The sequence below is a fragment of the Epinephelus moara genome, chromosome 16 (assembly GCF_006386435.1).
Source record: "Epinephelus moara isolate mb chromosome 16, YSFRI_EMoa_1.0, whole genome shotgun sequence".
NCBI lineage: Eukaryota > Metazoa > Chordata > Actinopteri > Perciformes > Serranidae > Epinephelus > Epinephelus moara.
The window spans coordinates 21,858,656-21,877,093 of record NC_065521.1 but is presented as its reverse complement, the minus strand read 5'-3'; the positions used below and the strand labels follow the sequence as shown (position 1 = coordinate 21,877,093).

At 40.1% G+C, this 18,438-nt stretch overlaps 1 protein-coding gene across 3 annotated transcripts; it reads right to left on the bottom strand.

The window, feature by feature from the left end:
- Positions 1 to 4,377: 4,377 nt before the first annotated feature.
- On the bottom strand, positions 4,378 to 14,366 carry prdm2a (PR domain containing 2, with ZNF domain a). Of its 3 annotated transcripts, XM_050065724.1 has the most exons (5): positions 14,168 to 14,365; positions 12,477 to 12,547; positions 10,130 to 11,611; positions 7,357 to 9,127; positions 4,378 to 6,913 (listed from the first exon to the last, which is right to left on the bottom strand). In XM_050065724.1, the coding sequence occupies exons 3-4, from the start codon at positions 11,559 to 11,561 to the stop codon at positions 7,389 to 7,391; spliced, it is 3,171 nt and encodes a 1,056-aa protein (XP_049921681.1). In that variant the 5' UTR covers positions 11,562 to 11,611; positions 12,477 to 12,547; positions 14,168 to 14,365; the 3' UTR covers positions 4,378 to 6,913; positions 7,357 to 7,388. The 3 variants fall into 3 exon arrangements, with proteins under 3 accessions (XP_049921681.1, XP_049921679.1, XP_049921680.1); XM_050065722.1 differs by having other exon boundaries at positions 7,357 to 11,611; positions 14,168 to 14,366; XM_050065723.1 differs by lacking the exon at positions 14,168 to 14,365 and adding an exon at positions 13,812 to 14,151 and having other exon boundaries at positions 7,357 to 11,611.
- Between the last annotated feature and the right edge of the window lie 4,072 nt (positions 14,367 to 18,438).

The window sequence follows — 18,438 nt, the reverse complement described above, 5'->3', positions numbered from 1 at the left end:
TTGAAATTACTTCTAAAAGAGACTGGAGGCCAATGCAGGGAGGCCAAAATGGGTGTGATGTGTTTGGTCAAAAGTCTAGCTGCTGAATTTTGAATGATTTGGAGCTGATGTTTTGATCGATTGTTTAAGCAGGTGAACAAGGCATTACAGTAATCAAGCCTGGAGGATATAAGAGCATGCATGATTTTCTCTGTGTTACTGAAGGACAGAGCTGACCTACATTTGGAGATGCTCCTCAGCTGGTAAAAACAAGACCGGACTATGTTTTTTGACTTGTTGCTCCAGGGTCAAATTACTGTCCAGGTTTTTTACACTTGATTTTATGTTAGGAGTGATTTTGTTTTGAGACATGTTCAGGGCCAGTAATGAGAACTTCTGTCTTTTGGGACATCCAGCTTTTTATATCATATAGGCAACTATGAAGAGATGCTAATTCATTGATGTCAGAGGGTTTAAAAGACAGGTAGAGCTGTGTGTCATCTGCGTAGCAATGGAAAGAGATGTTTTGATGGCATATTATCTGGCCCAGGGGCAGCAAGTAAAGGGTGAATAGAACAGGTCCCAAAAACAATCCTTGTGGTATACCATGATTTAACTGAGCAGTTCATAAGGAATATTCCTCATCAGTGACAAAAAGTTTCCTGTTGGTTACACATGAAGAAAAAAAGTCCAGAGCTCTTCCTGTAATACCTGCCCACTGTTTCAGACTGTCTCAGTGGAATGGTCAACGGTGTCAAAAGCTGCTCTGAGGTCAGGCAACATTAACAAAAACATGCACCGGAGTCTGCAGCCATCAGTAAGTCATTTGTGACCCTAAGGAGGGCAGTTTCTGTGCTATGCAGCTTGCAAAAACCAGACTGAAATTTTTCAAATACATCATTGTTGTTGAGTGTAAGTAATATTTGGCTCAGCATACCTTTTGTAGGATTTTAGATACAAAATTGAGTTTGGCTATAGGCCGGATGTTTCTCAAGTCTGTGGGAGCTGCAGTCCTTCTGCTCTGCTGATACCCGATGGTCAGTTGTTCTCTTCTGTGAAAAGCTGTGCTTCTTTTTCCTGAGTATTCTGACTGAGTGTAGCTTCCTGCAGCTCCTCCCTAGCCAAGCAAAAACTGCTTTCCTTTAACACATAGCCCTGTGCCTCCACTTAAAAACAGCTTTGACAGTTTGACAGAATCAGACCAAGGCGCTACAGGTGCCTTTGTTTCAGTACCGGCAGATCCGCGGCTACTGTATTTTAATTAAATTCCTTCGAGGCTCTTGCTTCATGGCGATTAAAAATAAATGACAAAATATTTGATTTTTATTGTATTGATTCATATTTGTGAATGTAGACTGTATTATTGCTACAAACACTAAACACAGGGCATCTGGTTCTTGTGCATAAATGTACATTTCTAATGCTACTGTCATGTACAGTACATATCAAATTAACTATATATAAAAAACAGCTGTTAATTTTGCTTTGCAGACCATAGACATACTGTATGATGAATAAAAGTGAATTATCATTGCAGATAATTTAAGCTGCATTTTATTGTTGTAGCTCAGTTTGTGTGCTGTTAGGTATTGTTAGTATACAACAATGAATCATATTTTAAGGAAGTAGTAACTGTAGTGAAGTACAAAAAATTTTAAGGAAGTAGTAACTGTAGTGAAGTACAAAAAAAGTACAGTATCTTACACTGAACTGTAATATAGTGGACAAATAAAGTGAAGATTACTAAGAGACTTCAGTCAAAACAGATCCTGTTGTTACAAAACGGTTGTGTATCCATTCACTATCAATATCAATGTTTATTTTTAGAATTTTAACTTAAAGACTGACAAATATTTGAATACAGACTTCACCTTGTGAGAAAAACTGGGTAGATTAGGCCATAAGTACCTCTGTAATTCATTACTAGGAATCAATATAGAAAATTCAAATATTTAAAAAAAGGAAAAGAGAGGTCAATATAAAAAAAGAAATGAAAAAGACAACATAAAATAATTAAAATGAATATTAAATACACAAGAATGAAATAAAAAGTCAGCAAAATTTAAGAAAAACATTTAAAAAAGGAAAATATTAAAGCAAAAAATGACAAAACTGACAAATATCTTACCCCTGATTTGAAAGTATTTCCAGGCTCCCTCAAGGATTTTCTGCCAATTTTGTCAGCTGTCAAAATGAAAAAAAAAATAAAGCTTGCAGTGTGAAAGTTTTGCAACTCTGACTCTTGGCTGATTGCCAACACATGGTTGCACATGTACTCTTATACACTGTTGTGTATCAACTTGTTCAGCATGAGTGCGTTGCTGCAGCTAACTAACAAAGTCAAAGTGTTTTACTTTTTGAGAGTTGATTGGTTGACTGAGCGGTGAGTAGTCCTTTAACAGCCAGTGGAAACAGGTGTTTTGAGTTTGGCTGAAAAGTTCTTGCACTTTGGGCTCCTACAGAAAATCCTCTGTGGGCATCTCAGCAGCTCTCACAGCAGATTCTTGCCCATTTTTAATTTACAGCTTCTCAGGCAAACTTCCTGCCACTTTATTTTTACCAACAAACTCTGCTTGCCTACTTTCACTGTTCACTCATGTTATTTCTTATTATTTCCACCAGTTCTACTTTCTCAGCTTCTCCTCCACCTACAGCTAAGTCTGCTAATTAGACTTTCCCCCACAGAACTGTGCTTGTTTTCTTATATTCTTGAGAGGCATAGTGCAGCTGTATTGCCTCACAGTGAGAGGTTTCTTGGTGTGATCTCCAGCTATAAAACTAAAACATTTTACTGCCATATATCTTGCCATTTCTAGTATTGCTGTATATTTTCCACATTAATGGGCATCACTTTAGTGATCACTTTTTATGTAAATGTCATGACTGAGCCCCAGACTGTGATTACAAAATGTTACATGAGAGGCACAAACTGGATCATGGTTAGTGTTACTTAACTTACAGTTTCAAAGGTAAGGGAACTCTGTGCAAAAACATCAAGAAGAGACAGTTATGCATGCCACACCACAAAAACTGCTCAGAAGTGACCTGTGGACATGACAAAGAGCTCAAGGTGTCAACCTGGCTTCCAAATTTCCCAGGTCCCAGTCTGCTCAAGGATTCTTGTGATGTGGCCGTACCCCAGATGTACCCCTAATCCAAGGTGGGGCCTTCTTGGATCCGACTTGGCTCTGACCTGTCGAGGCATGGACACAGGATCTCTGGGAGTGTCCTGTGGTGTCTGGCACCAGTGCGTTGGCAGCAGATCCATTTAGTCCAGTGGGTTGTGAGGTGTGTTAATGGTACGTGCCACAGATGGGGTTGTGAGGTGTGTTAATGGTACGTGCCACAGATGCTCATTCAGACTGGGATCTGGGGAATTTGAAGGCCAGGTTGACACTTTGAGGTCTTTGTCACAGTCCTTGGGCCATTCCTGAGCGATGTTTGCAGTGTGGCATGGTGCATTACCCTGCTGGGGGGCCACTGCCATTGGGGAGTACTGTTGCCATGAGGGGGGGAACTTGGTCTGCAACAGTGTTTGAGTGGGTGGAACATGTCAGGTGGTATCCACATGAATGTCAGAACCAAAGGTTTCCCAGCAGCACAATGTATTGTAATAAGATGATCAATGTTTTTCACTTCACCTGTCAGTGGTTTTAAAGTTGTGGCTGATCGGCAGCTGCAGTTACAGAATTTTGGATTTCACAGCACAACCAATCTACTCTGCAGTAAAGCTGAGTAACCTTATTTAACCCTTTTACAGAGTGAATACAATAAAAAAAATGTCGCATGTAATTACTGCATCCTCTGACTTCTGCCGTGTCTCTGTGCTCCTCAGTCATTTGCAATATTCATGTACATTTTGTTGTAGATATTAAATATGAAGAATAAAAAATGGGCCAAACAATTGTTAACAGCTACTCCACAAAATTATTCACTGCTTGTGCTTTCCCAGAAAACAGGTCACCGCTCTTGATGTCTTTGCATTGAGACGTTTTTCACATCCACATTCTAAATGTTAATATTCAGGTGGTGGAGAGAAAGCCTTAAAAATAGGATGAAAACACGTGTCAGTGTAAATGGATTTTCGAACAGAAAGTGGGAGTGCAGAGGAGATGCAGTGGTGTTACAAAATCCCTGCTCTCTATTGAATCCACCGCTCCAGTGGTTAAAGTGAGAAAAGTGTGCCACCACCTGGACATTTTAGGACTTTCTAATAGGGCACAAAATGCAGAGGGCTACAAAGTATGCAATCTATTTCTGTAAAAACATGGTAGAAAATTAAATGACGACTGGGATTATGGTTCAATTTCCCAACATGACTTCTACATATATAATTTCCCAACAATAATAAGATGAATTTGAATGGTTTACGAAAGAAAGTTTAACACAGACTTCACATAATCTTAACATTCTCCATTTATTTTGAACACTCGCTTGAAAAAACTTTAGTGCAAATCATACAGAGAGAAACTGTTCAGATATTGATAACATGATTTTAAATTATTAATAAATATACATGACTCAATTTACACTTCGAAATGCTACAAGCACTTTTCACAGTTAAATAACAGTCTCCCAAACCGTCCTGTACATCCAACACACGTCTGAATGGAGGAGATATTACCAGCGAGGGTTGAAAAGGCAAAAATGTAAAATAGAGGTACCATTACACACTCTCTTTCTCAGATACAGGCCATTGTCAAGTTTTAGTTCTGCTCAAATTAATACAACTCAATCATAATGAAATAATTACCCTGTTTATCACTGGATCTTCAAATTAGTAGCTTATAAAAATGTAAATTAAACAGATACAGTTCATTACACTCACTCTTGAGATTAGTGACAACTTGCCACAAACGTTTCTATAAGTCACTACAGGGTTCCAGTGAAAATGACCCTGTTACTGATGTTACACTTCCCATTTTGTGATTTATACATGTTGGACTTCATTATACACACTTCACACAAACTATTAACAATAGATTATAAGCAACGATGCAATGCTTGTATGTTACAGATGATAAAGACCTTAACAGACTGTTTTGCTAATATAAAGATTTAAAGTTGTTGAATGGGAGAAAAAAAAACACACAAAGCATGTTTTCTGACACGCAGTTTGTGAAACGGGTGCAAAATAAAGCCTGCAAGCAAACTAGACTACTGTAAATATTTGAGGATTTCAGAAGTAATGCAGTGAGGCCAAGCACTGGAGTTGGCTCTGTCAACGCTGTTTAGAATTTAAATCTAATTATTGTAAAAGTGGCGATGATGCATCCAAGCTGCACAGATTATATAGTACTTCTGTTTGGCATTGCGCTGCCAATACGTCAAACTGTTTCCCGCACGTTGGGAATTTATTTGTAGTGGCCTATAAACTCCAAAATCAACATATAAGATTAGTGAGCCCTTTTATGAAATGTGATAGCACATCGATGCATTGTTTTTTGGTCATCTGCAGTTCCACACAGACTTAAGGCCTTTGCACACTGAGTCTGTTTTTTTTCGGATGCGTTTCTTTAATCCGAAAAAAATCGCTATCGAAAGAAACCTTGCACACTGACAAAATTAAAAGACACATTTCTTCCTTTGCCTCTCTCCACTGGAGTTACCTATCTGGCTGACACCAATGTCTTTCATTTGGCACCGCAAGTTGCATGAAGGGGCGGAGCTGTCCTCCCTCTCTGTCCTCCACATTGTGTGCACAGTCCTCCTCTTCTTAATTATCATCCCTCTGAATATTACTATCTGACCTATTGAAAGTGAGCTATCAGAGTTATGAAATGACGCGGCTGTGTCCCACTGCCACATATTTTCTCTGATTCTTGGTGAAAGAGCTCTCTAAAGGCCTCTGACAGACCCAAAATTTTAATAAGACTCTTTTTAGACGTGCAACAATTTCAGACGAAAAAAAAAAGAAAAAAAAAAGACTCAGTGTGCAAAGGCCTTTACAGACTTTGAAGAGACAAACTAATCTATTTGGGTGGGCCACCAAAATAAATTCCATATGTGGAAAACACCAAACTATGTTTAGTCTTTATGCCACATTCAGTCATATTATATACATTTGATGGCACGTAAAGAGAATTATTCTCAAAACTTTCATACAAATACATTGCAACTGGGACAACCAGGTTATACACAATTTTGATTTGCAAAGGCTGTAGCATTAAATCTGCCAATGTTACATTCACACTAATAATAACACTGCCTTTCCTAATAGTAACCAACAGTGCTGATATCTTCAACAAGAATTACCTAATGGTCGTTGTTTCACTGTGCTATAGAGTGTTAGTTTTCCATGATTCTATAGTCTTGTGTTTAGAAGTAATCTGGATGTGTCTTTCATGTAACTACACCGGTTGATATCAATCAGACCAACAGAGCAACATCAGATTCAGTGTTTAAGGCCCAATTGCATCAACATGATCCATCCTAATAAATTAATTAATTAGCTGCAGTACAAGCTGACAGCATGCAGTAAGAGTTTAAACCGAAAGGCCACAGACAACAGATAAGGAAAAGTGCAAATGCATGCTGAGAATGATTGCCACCTGCCAACCTCTGGAAATAACCCACCAAGTAGGAAATGAGAGCAGCCTTCCAGCTCAATTCCTCCCACTTCCCTTCCAATTTGTGACATGTAGCAGTCAGATTAACTTCAAAGTGCAAATCCAAGCCGCTGACAGAGAGTTTGTGAAATGAAGGAAAAAAATCTACAAAACTCCAAGCTACTACAAAAGCATTAAAATACTCAGTTAAATACATCCACTCACTTCAGTATCGTTAGTCGCCTGTTTTATCTGTCCTCAATTCAGTCATTTACTGTACAGTATGATGCAATCTGGGTCCGTGGGGTTTACAGTGCGATGAGCGGTTCTCTCCCATTAGTATCACTTTGCACAAACATGAATGAGGAGCTCTACACAGCAGGGTCCTGCAAACAAAACATATATATAGTACTGAGAAAGACATGGACATGCAGTTGCTTACAATCATCTGGTTGAGTCATTTATGCTTGTAATTTAAGACCTTTTATTGATTTATTTGGTAGTTATTTGTTGTCTCTGTCAACCCCTCTATGCAAGTGTGCATCCTTTTTTATCTGTATACATAACATTAGTTGGTTTAAAAAAAAAAATATGGCAGTGCTGAGATCTTATTGGCAGTCTGTCGGGGGAAAAAAAAAATAACTGCACGATTGCACTGCATATCATTTTAAGAAGCTTGTTGTAACAGCTGCTGCTGTGTTACTTACTCATACTGGAGTACCTCGCAAATGAGGACATACTGTGTTTGTGTTTTTATGTTAGCAATGTTTTTTTTTAACACATCTCTTCATTATCATTTTGCGAATAAACTTAAATGTGCTGTAACTACCTGACGATCCCCTGTGGGCTGCTGGGTAGTCTTCAGGCTGTAGGACTCTGCTCGGAGCTGCTGGTGACGGCTGCGGTTGTGTCCTCTCGGCTCTGGGTGGGAGGCAGCTCGTCCCTCGGTGGTGCGGCCTGTTGTGGTTTCACTATGGTGATTTTAATGGGGATTCCTTTGACGCTATGCTGCATTCTGCTATACTGACGCATAGAAGGGTTGAAAGTGCGAACGATGGGAAGTTCATTCAGAGTGGGTGTCTCTTGTTTTGGCTGTGTGCTCTCTTTTATGATTATTTTACTTCTTTTGTTTGAGAAGACAGTTTGCACTGGGAGAACGGCCGGCCTTTTAGCGGGGCCAGAAGTCTGGAGTCTTGTTTTATGTGGAGGTGAAGCTTGTTTCTCTTCAACCCCTCTATGCAGGTGTCCATCATTTTCCTTTGTCACAGAGATTCCTCCTTCTTTCCTTTTCTTCACTTCTTTCGGTTTCTTGGGGCAGACCGCCATGTGTTTGGTTCTGCTGCGACGCATTGTGAACTCCCTGCTGCAGTGTGGGCAGACAAAGATCTCCTGCTGCTCATCCACCTGTGCAGGTGACATTTTATTTGACTTGTTCCTCTGTGGCATGACCCTTTGGACCAACTTCTTCTTCCTTTTGTTCAGCACTTTGAACTTCACATTTACTGCTGGATCATGGTTAGCTTTGGACCTGTTCGAGTGGCTCGATCTGTTCGAAGCATTTAGTCCGTTAGTAGAATTAGTGGTGGAAAGGACCCCGTTCTGAGTTTTTGCAAAGTGGCGCAGTGGGATGGGATTCTTTTTGGGTGTGTATCGCCTTTTATCACTGGCATTTGCACAAGCCAGGATGTGCTTGTGTAACTCTGGCATGTTATCAAAGCTCTTTCCACACTTGGTACACCGAATAGCCGTACTAAACGTTTGTGGGATGTTGTGGGTGGTGAAGTTTGTGGCTGAAGCCAGTGAGCCAGCGGGTGATCTGTTATGGTAAGGAAATGGAGGGGGCTTAAAGCTGGGATAATGTTGGTTAATGCCAAGACGAACATCAGGCCCTTTCATTTTGGCTCCATCTGAGGCCATGATTTTTATTGTTGTAAACAGTTCTTCAGCAGCCACATCTTCTTCACCTTCTTCCTTTTTCACCAGTTTCTTGGGCTCCTCTACAGCATCGGGCACTGACGGCTCCGTGTTGACTTTTGTTGTGTTGTTGTAGTTCTGAGGTCTTAGTTTTCCCTTTTCTTCTTCTGTGTATGTACACTGCTGGCCGGGATGTAATTCCTCCTGATGCTGTTTGAGATTACAAAGGTAGACAAATTCTTTTGTACATGCACTGCAGACATAAGTCTTGCCAACACCGTGGAGGTTTGATCGATGATCAAGCAAAGCGGAGGTTTTGCTAAAGAGCAGCAGGCAGAACTCACATTTGTAGGGCCATTCGTCAGCGTGGTCACCTACATGATGGCCCAGTTCTTTCATTGAATGGAAAAGCTTATCGCACACGTTGCAGATGAAATTCTTGGTGAAAGTCTGCTGTTGTGCATCGCTCGGTGTGTTGTTTGAGGTTTCATCCTCTTCAGCTTTCTCAGAGGGAGGTGGGGTTTTAGATGAGATTTCAGGTATGGAAACAGCACTGTCCACAGCTTCCTCCTCCTTTATGGGTGGCGGATTCGCATGAACAACAGGCTCTGGGTCAGGACTTGAATCACCCACTGGAGGACAATCAGATATCACTGAGGTGGTGGCGGTGGAAAGAGTTACTGATTCTGCAATGGAGGACATAACAATAGTGGGATCCACAGTTTGAGGGTTGGGCAATGATACAATCTGTTGCTGTTCTATGTGATTAACAACCATCTGTGTAGGTGCTGGAGGCTCGGCAGTGTTTTCTTGCAAGGTAACTGCAGCAGGGACTACACTTCCTGGGGCTTCAAGAGCTATGGTGCACTCTATCAATACTGTGTTACTAGTTATGTTGTAAGAGTTGATGAGGGAGTCATTTAACGTTACAGTGGGTGTAAATGGCACTTCTGACATAGGGGTGGACTCAACTATAGGTGGGTTGAGAGCTATTTGATCAGAGAGGAACACATGGCCGGATAGATTTAGAGTTGGGTCAAGGGATTGGGAGAGAGTGACAGGGTTTGCAGAATTTGTGGTGGCAAATGCAGTAGTTAAATCACACTCTGAAAAATTTAATGCATTTTCTGTGCAGATTACCAGGGGCTCAGGAGATATATTTGGGGCTAATACCTGGAGTGGTTGGCTTGACGTGTTAGAAATAGGTTGTGGTGCCAAAACTGTGATTAATGAGGGAGCAGTGGGGAGCACTGTGTGTGAGGCTGGGGTAGCAAATGCTATAGTGCATGGTGAAGCTGGCTGCAAGGCAACAGGGGTAAGGGAGGCAGGTGATGGAGTCAGAGAGTTGGAGGGAAGTGCAAGTCCATAAACAAGTCCTTCTGCCATAGGCTCAATTGGGGTCACCATTTCTGGACCTGTAAGTATGGTGAAGTCTGTAACTAAAGGGGTGTCAGGATTCCCTAGGCTTAAATTTTGCTCTCCAATATTCATTATGGCTGTCTCTACCATGCATGTATTTGATTTTCCTTCTTTCAAAACTGCCTCTGAAACTAAATTTAATGTCAGTTCAGATTCACCTAGGGTCTTTTTTTGCAAACTCAAATCTAGCGCAGCATCACCTAAAGCTACATTGTCATTTCTTTTGAATGTATTAGAGAGATCCAGTGGTTGCTGGTTACAGGAATTACCGCCAGTTGTGGGGGGCCAGCTCTCTGTCAGGATAGGTTTTGCCTCTGGCTCTTCCACAGGTGGAGGTGTGTCATCTTCCATACTGGCTGTTTGCTGCACAGGTGAACTATGTTGGGTCTCCATCTGCCCTGTAGTTACAGCATCGCACTCTCCAGCATCTGGTGTGTCCTCTGTTGGGTTTTGCTGTGGAGAGCTTGGTGGAGACCCAGTCCTTCTTTTGAACCTTCCTGTTCCAGCAGGCAGGACAGAGAGGGAAACAGGTGAACAAGGCTTCTGGCCATCTGCAATGAGGGCGAGTGTCGGTTTAAGGCCATCCTGCTTCTCCAGAAGCTGCTTCAGCTTTGGGGACAGAAACACAGTTCTTTCCTTCTGCACAACTGTAGACTCTGTATTCTGAGGGAGTAGATTCTCTATTAAAGAAGATACAAGTGAAGACGAGGAAGAAGACACGACCACCTCAGACTCCAGTTCAGTTTTAATTTGTGGTAAAAGAGGTGGTGTTGCAGTTCTTCTCTTGGCCTGTGGTTGACCAGGTAGCTCTTTGCCTGATACTGAATCTGTGTTTAAAACCTGGCTAATTTGGGCTGGGTCTAGGATCAGGGCATCCAGTCCAACTAAAGTCGAAGACCCAGAATGAACCTCAGCTGCTTCACAGCTACTGACTGTACTTGTTGACACTATCTTTCCATCAATATAAAAGCTGAGATTCTCTGAGATATTGCTAGAGACATCTAGCATGTATTGTTCAGCGGGTTCAGCTTCATTCTCCACAACAGCTGCAGGTGCTGTATTGTCACCAAAATCTGTTTCCTGTTGTGATGTTTCAATGACTACCCTCTGAAGATATTCCTCTTGGGGCAGCGGGGTTTTTTCCACATGTGTGACTTGAAGTTGCTGCTCATGGACCCTCCGCTCATGTCGTCGCTTGTTGGTATGTGTGGTGAATATCTTTTCACAGTACTTGCAAGCATTATGCCCCTCTAACACTCTCGATTTGTCTGGCTGAGCAGAGTGGTCACCAGCCGACAAAACGGAAGTATTAGACCCAGCGGGGGATGAAGTATGAAGCTGCGTGACTGAGCCTCCTGAATCCAGAGGCTTCATCTTCTCATGCTGCAACTGATCCAGATTTGAACCAAAAGACGTGTTGCTCTTATTGCTTTTGTATGTAGGTGCATCGTTATTCACCAAAGTATGGATGTGCATGTGTCGTTCCAAGCCTTGTTTGCTGGTAAAACGTCTCTCACAATGCGGACAGGGAAACGAGTTCCAGTCTCTCTCAGTATCCTGGTTGGGATGTTTATGAAGATCTGGGGACTGAATCATGTCTGATTCCATGTTGGTTTCCTCTTGATGAATGTCCTCCTCGTCCTCTTCCATGTCCTCATTGTCTCCAAATTCAGAGATGTACAAGTGAGGAGAGTTGTCCATGTTTTGTGGAGGTTGTAAGAAGTCTGTCACACTTTTGATAGTTGTCAGACCTATTAAAGAGATTAAGAAGATATTGTCATTTAGCAAACCCACAGATAATATAACTAAAGGGCTATTGAGGGACCACATCAAATGACCTTAAAGGGGAACATCACCCAAATTAAGAATCCCAATATGTTATTTCCATGGCCTGGGAAAGTGCAATCAATATTTGTGAACAGGAGCTACTCTCTAAAAGTCAGAAACCAATGAAAGAGTCTCAAATTTGTGATGTCCTGCAGTATAAAGTCTGGCTCACAGTGTCATCTATAACATCTTTCCCAATTAATTGTTTATGGAGCAGCTCCCAGACTGCATACTTGATGACATCACAAATTTAAGTTTTGGCACTGTAGTTTTAGGGTTTGGTAGAGTTGTTCATGTTAACTAATATTTAACATTGGCTTAGTTCCCCTATAAACATCCATCATAAACCGTTGTCAAGTCTAATCATCCACACCTTACAATGTGATGTAAGTGAGTACATCGCAAATATTTATCTACTGTTTGAATTGATTTCTTTATCAAATTATTATAGAGCTACTAATAGCAGTGGTAGAAATTACTGTATTTTTATTCATACATGACAAACAGCAAGAACATTCTGAATAGTATTACATTTGTACTGTAATAGTATTACATTGTACACATGTCTGTAACATCATCTAAACCGTATCTACCATAACATAATGTTGTTCTTTTTAACAATACTACATATGTTTGAACAAAATGCAGAGGCTCTAAACATCTTTGTTAAGTATATAATATGTTACGATCTACATATATTCAACCGTAAAGGCATGAGGATTTAAATAATCAACCAGAAAGTCAACATTAAATAAAAGTAATATGTAGAAATGCATCAAGCCATCTTACCATTTTAATGGTCAGTGCAGAGTAGAAGGCATGTTCTGTTTGACAGATGAACACACAGGCTTTACTTTCTCCTGGAAGAAGAAAGAAATCAACAAAGCACATGTTACAAGAACTGGTTCAATAATAAAGCATGACACTTCAGCTCAAACTACTGAATGATAAGCAGCACAAATTGATCAGAGTGAACAGCTGTGGTGTGGGAGTCGCTGAGCACAGTGTACTTTATCTCCTCAGTCATTTGGCTGCTGAATAAGCCTTGGGTCCTGTCTTGTTAACTTATGCTAATATCCCTCAAGCATATCAAGGTTACATTATGAACCAACAAACACAGCATAAGTTTTAAGTTTAAGTTTATTTACTTTATTAATCCCCCTGAGGGGAAATTCAATGTTTTCACTCTTGCTTGTCAATTACACACAGGTCCGAAAGACACACACATGCACAAACAGGACCTATACATGCACAAATTGGAGAGATGTCAGAGTCAGAACTAATGGATCCACACTTTGCAACACTGTATTATATACAGTAAGTGTTTTATTTCCATCTACTCATGGCCTACAGTGACTGCAGTCCCAAAATACAGCTAATCTGTCCTCAGATTACCTTATTTACCCTATGGTTGCCTCACACCACCTGCTACACGGATTACATACATTTCACACCTGGCAACTGCCACACACACCTCAATCATCAGCATATTTTTAAATAGCTACCTTTCAGTTATTATTTTAAAACCTGTAAGAATATAGATTTGGTGCATTTTGACATTCATCTGCTTGGTAGGACAAAATGGCAGGCCCATCATTTGTGCCAAATTTGTCGTGCTCTTCCACCTGCTCCTCACGATCGCATTTATAGCATCAAAATCTGTTTTACTCAAATGTTTCTCCAATTACCCTATTATTCAACTGATTGCACGTTTTCTATCCATCATCCTGCAAAATTATTCAATTCCTAGCAGTTTTCAGGCAATTGTAGACACAAGAGGAAATGTAAACAAAGACCTTATAGCTCATGTTTCCACACATTATCTTTAAATTATTTTAGGACAATCCTGTAGTGTGGTTCCTGTCGCACAAATATAACTGAATCAGTCAATATATCATATAAACAGAATCGAAAATTCGTCCAACACCATTCAACGGCCTACATACTGAATTATGTCAGCCAGTTTACTAATATTCAACTTATATTCCATCCCACTGCGCTGCAACAGGCTTATTTGCCACTTATCGCACATTAAATATCTGTATAACAAAAGTACTTATCTATTTTAAATTATCGTTACAACTCGGATTAGCTTTCGGGTGCGTTCACACGCATCTGCTTCACCTGGTTTGATGACGCTCCCCCGTCCTTGCACCATTGCTAACTGGTCACACAACACGTCGTCACTTTACTGTTTTGCTACAGAGGCAGCTAGCTCGTCCACCGAAAGGTCAACTGGCTTCTCTAAAATAGCCCCACCACCGTCCTCCTGACACAAGACAGCCGCTCGCTATATCAAATCCATATAACCGCCGAAGTCTGGAGACAAAGCTTTACTTAGCAAGTGAAAGAAATCAGCTGTTATCGCCATTAAAGCACTAACAGTATGCTGCTAGCTGCAATGCTAGCTCGCAAGCCCTGGCTACATTTAGGGGAGACTGCTCGACACGACCGTTACAAACACTGACCGTTATACACACCTGCACGTTGCAGTGTCCGCTCATAGTTGTCTCAGCGACAAACTGCCGTTGAACCGTTTGAAATATACCTCTCGTGCAGGTTGTGTACAGTTGTGTTTTTTTCCGTCTTCAATGTACCAACAAAATTCAGGCGTTCTGATTGGTCCGTAAATGTGGATGTCAAATTTGGACCAATCAGCAACACGTTTGTTAAGACGCTGGAAGAAAAAAAAAAATCATAGCAAAAGGCAGCTGTCACCTCAGACTAAAATGAGAACATGAGGCATCACTGCCAGCATTTACAAACTGTTTTATCAAAATGTACAGATCTAATGCTGTTATCTAAGCTATAACAGACAACTATCAAAGATATTTTAAATAATTATGCTGTCTGCAGCTACTCTTTAGTCATAAAGTGTTTTATTATCTAAAATTGTGAGGGGCAAAAACTACATTGAAATTGTCAGGTAATGTGGGACACTTGGGTAGATAATTAAGAAAACCACCTAAACTCTGAGTACTACTTAGTTACTTTTAGAACATGTTATGGTTCTCTGCTATATTTCTGTGAAGGAATATGTTGTCAAGTAAAATAATTAAGGAACTTTGGACCTTCAAACACCTCAACAACTTCCACCTCACTCCAGTGACATGTTTAGGTCAAATGGGACAGCCGTGCTTGTTTTTTAAATGGTTAAATTCATATTGATTCAGTCATTCATTTTCACTTTCCTGCCATGCTTTCCATTTTTCTTTTGCTGCCTGTTACCCTGGTGCCATATTGTGCTTGCATGCATCTAACAGTTATAGTTAACTCTGGACTACTGTGGCCAACATGGCATCAGTGCATCATCTTTAATATTTTTTAGGTGACAAAAATACTGAAAATGTCTGTAATATTACAAGGTGGTACACAATTGCATAACACACGATTTTATGGCAGCCTGAAAACATACTGGTATCACTTCAAAAAAATATCGTCCAATTTTGCATAATTTTTTGTCACATTTTACCTGAATGCATTAAGTACTTACTCAAAACCCTGTTGAAATGATAGTATATTGTGAAAATATTTTGATTATAAATTAAACATTTAATGAAATGCAACATCCTACGATCCGTTTTGGTGTTATGCTGTTATTGTATATGCCATTTAGCTTTTACTTTGCAAGTTTTGGGACCAGCGATTTTTGACTCCTTGCTCTGCACATACTAGTTATCTCAGATCAAACAAAGTGGTTGTTTCATGTAAAGATCATTTGTAGCAACAATTTAATAACATGTTCGGTGACTGGCTGCTAATATCTAAAGAGCCCAAGCTCTAAAACCTAATTTTCCCCACTTTATCTAATGTCACAAATTATCTGACCTCACCCTTGAGGCTAAATGTTGACACTGTTAATTTGTAGTTTTTAATTTTGATGATCTACAACTTCTTCTCATCCTCAGAACTATATATGAATTTTAAATTAACTAAATACATTTCAATTATTAGTTTCAACTGTCAAGTTGTAAGGCAAATATGCATTAAATGTATTTAAAGCATAGCCATACCTCATTTTATTTTTGAACTCTATCCTTGCAGTGTATATAAATGGCCTGTAGAGGGCGCAATATAATAATGATAAAGATGTTGGTAATGACTTCAGTGAGTATCGTGTAACTTCGGTTATTCACATCAAATATTTTGTGTTGTTTGCATTGCACAAACATTTCAAATGTGCACAACAATAGTTTTATTGTTATCTGTTGTGATAAATACAGTAGAAGTATTGAGATTTTCAGTTTTTCATACAACAGACAAGAAGATGAAAACAATGAGAGCTTGTCTGCACAAAAGTTACTTAAAAGACAATATAGTTTTATTTTCACCTACAGCAAGTGCAAACACTTCTTAATTTAATTTCATCTTGCACAAATATGTGCCAGTTCATTTGCAATGTCAAATCTGATATTGTAGCCAGGCCATATCTCAATATCCTGAAATCACATTGCTTATCATTTCATTAATCGTTTCTGTTTCACAGCTGTTGAGAAACCAGAGGCCAAACTGAGCTGACAAGTTGAAGATTTATGATGTGCACCATAGTATTTGTTCCCTTCCCCGGACCAGCTCTGCGTTTTCCCCAACAATTGTCCACTGAATCACAAGGCACTGGTTCATATAAAGCTCACACCTACACTGAGAGAAAGCTACCCTCTGGTTTCACATGGAATTATTTCAACCTCCAGAATCAACATAAACGACTTTCTTTGAGAGGATCTGTGGGAGTTCACCAAACCCCACATGTACATTTGTGACATCGTGCAGCACATGGGTGGTGTTCTCATGGCGCATGCATGGTATGTTCTTGTTGTAATGTTGTATGTGGGCTGAGTTTCACTATCAAGCTACATTCTGCGAGCCATAATGAAAGATCATAAACAACAGGCCACTCAGGCTTTTCCCCCTCTCTGTATTTTACATTCAACCCCCGAAACATTGCAGTAAAGTTGCTGACACCATGTGGTGTGTTGAGCTGACATAAATCTTGAGTAACATACTGTATTAAAGAGTATAAGATTCTAGTTAATTTAGTTTGTCGTTGACAGTGATCATGTTTATTTATAGCTTGTCATGGTGCGTCACTCTGGGCATGCCCAAGGCTCCAGCTTGTCTTTCACAGTTGATGGCAATTGCAGCTGGGAAATTATGATAAGCAGCTCATGATTGAATCTACTGGTCCAACACTTACATCAAATCTTCGTATAAGCAGGTGCTAACCGCCTTAAAGCCATGCCAAACACGTGATTAAGCAGTCAAAGTCCATCAGGGGGAATGAGGTTTGCTGGAACTGAATACACTTCATTATATGTATAGTTTTATCAGAGAACAAACTGTACTTTGCTGCATCATGGTTGCAAGGCTAGATCATCTTTGCAATGGCACTATGCAAAAGCAGTGCACCTTAGTGCAGTGATGATGTATGTGTGTGTAATGTTGCTACCACATGTCACGGATATGCACCTCTCCTATGTGCCTCAAATAGGCAACTGGCTTCACTGCCAAACTTAAGGTCAACATATGATGCCTCACCTGGACTGACCGTAAATAACCCTGCCTGGTACTGTATGTTTGAACTTAGAAACAACATTTTAAACTAGCAGTGTGTTGCATTTAGTGGCATCTAACTGTAAGGGTTGCAGCTTTCAACCAGCTGAAACTTCTGCCATGTGCCAAGCATGAACTCCTGATTAGAATTCCTTCAGTGTTCATTGTTTAGGAGGTTTTTACCAGGAGCTGAATCATCTGCAAAGGTCTCTTCCTGTCCAAAACAAAGGGACAAGGTAATTTAAACTGGTATGAACACTGAGCAGTTTCAGGTTACAAATCAGTGTTCCTCTGATTGTTGCATTTGGGCCACTAGCTCAGCACCTGCTGAAGTGCACTCTACTTTTTTCTAAGATAACATGAGATCCAGACATTTAGGCAGTTTTCACCGGGAGCTGAAGGCCTCCTCTTCTCCAAAACAAATGAACCCAGTAATTTAAACTCGTAAAAACACTGAATATTGTTTTTACAGTGCTGTTCAACTCATCACTGAGGTGCTGCTAACTACAGTGGCCAATACATAATCCAGAAAAAAGGGTCAAATGCAAATTACCTTATATAAAGCCAGTGTTTGTTTTGTCCATTCTGGGATGCCCTGCTTTCTATGTACATATGAAAGGTCCACATACTGCACCTTTAAAGCATTGAGAAGACATAAGTGATGGTGTAAAAGCTCAAGATGATATCTGAGGATGTAATTTATACCTTAGGTATTGTTCTCAACAGTAGGGCCCATGTAACTTGCAGTTTTGTGCTAAAAACATGGGATGTATTTAGGCCTTTAAAAAAGTACTTTACTCCCTTTTTTGAAATTATTCATTTTTTCCTTTTCTTTGCAAGTGATTATTTGTTATATATCAACCAACTGTAATGAGACAGAGCATTTATAAAAACCTAATATGTTATGATTATAGATGGATTACTGAATGGGCCTACTAGGCACAGGCCCAGGGGCCCAGTGTGTCAGGGCTCCACACCCTTCACCTTCAAAATGTCACTCAAATTAATGCTAACTAAACAGAAAGACACTCAATATGACCACAAAGAGACACAGAGAGACCACAGAGAGATGCAAAGAAACTGCAAACACACACAAAATAACTACAAATGGGGCAAAACAACCACACAGAGACAAAAAAAGTACTAAGAGACACCAAAACGCTCACAGGGAGACACCACAAGAATACAAAGCAACACAAAA

Excerpts from the sequence above, each read along its gene's own strand:
- prdm2a (XM_050065722.1), bottom strand. The coding sequence starts at position 11,561 with ATGGACAACTCTCCTCACTTGTACATCTCTGAATTTGGAGACAATGAG.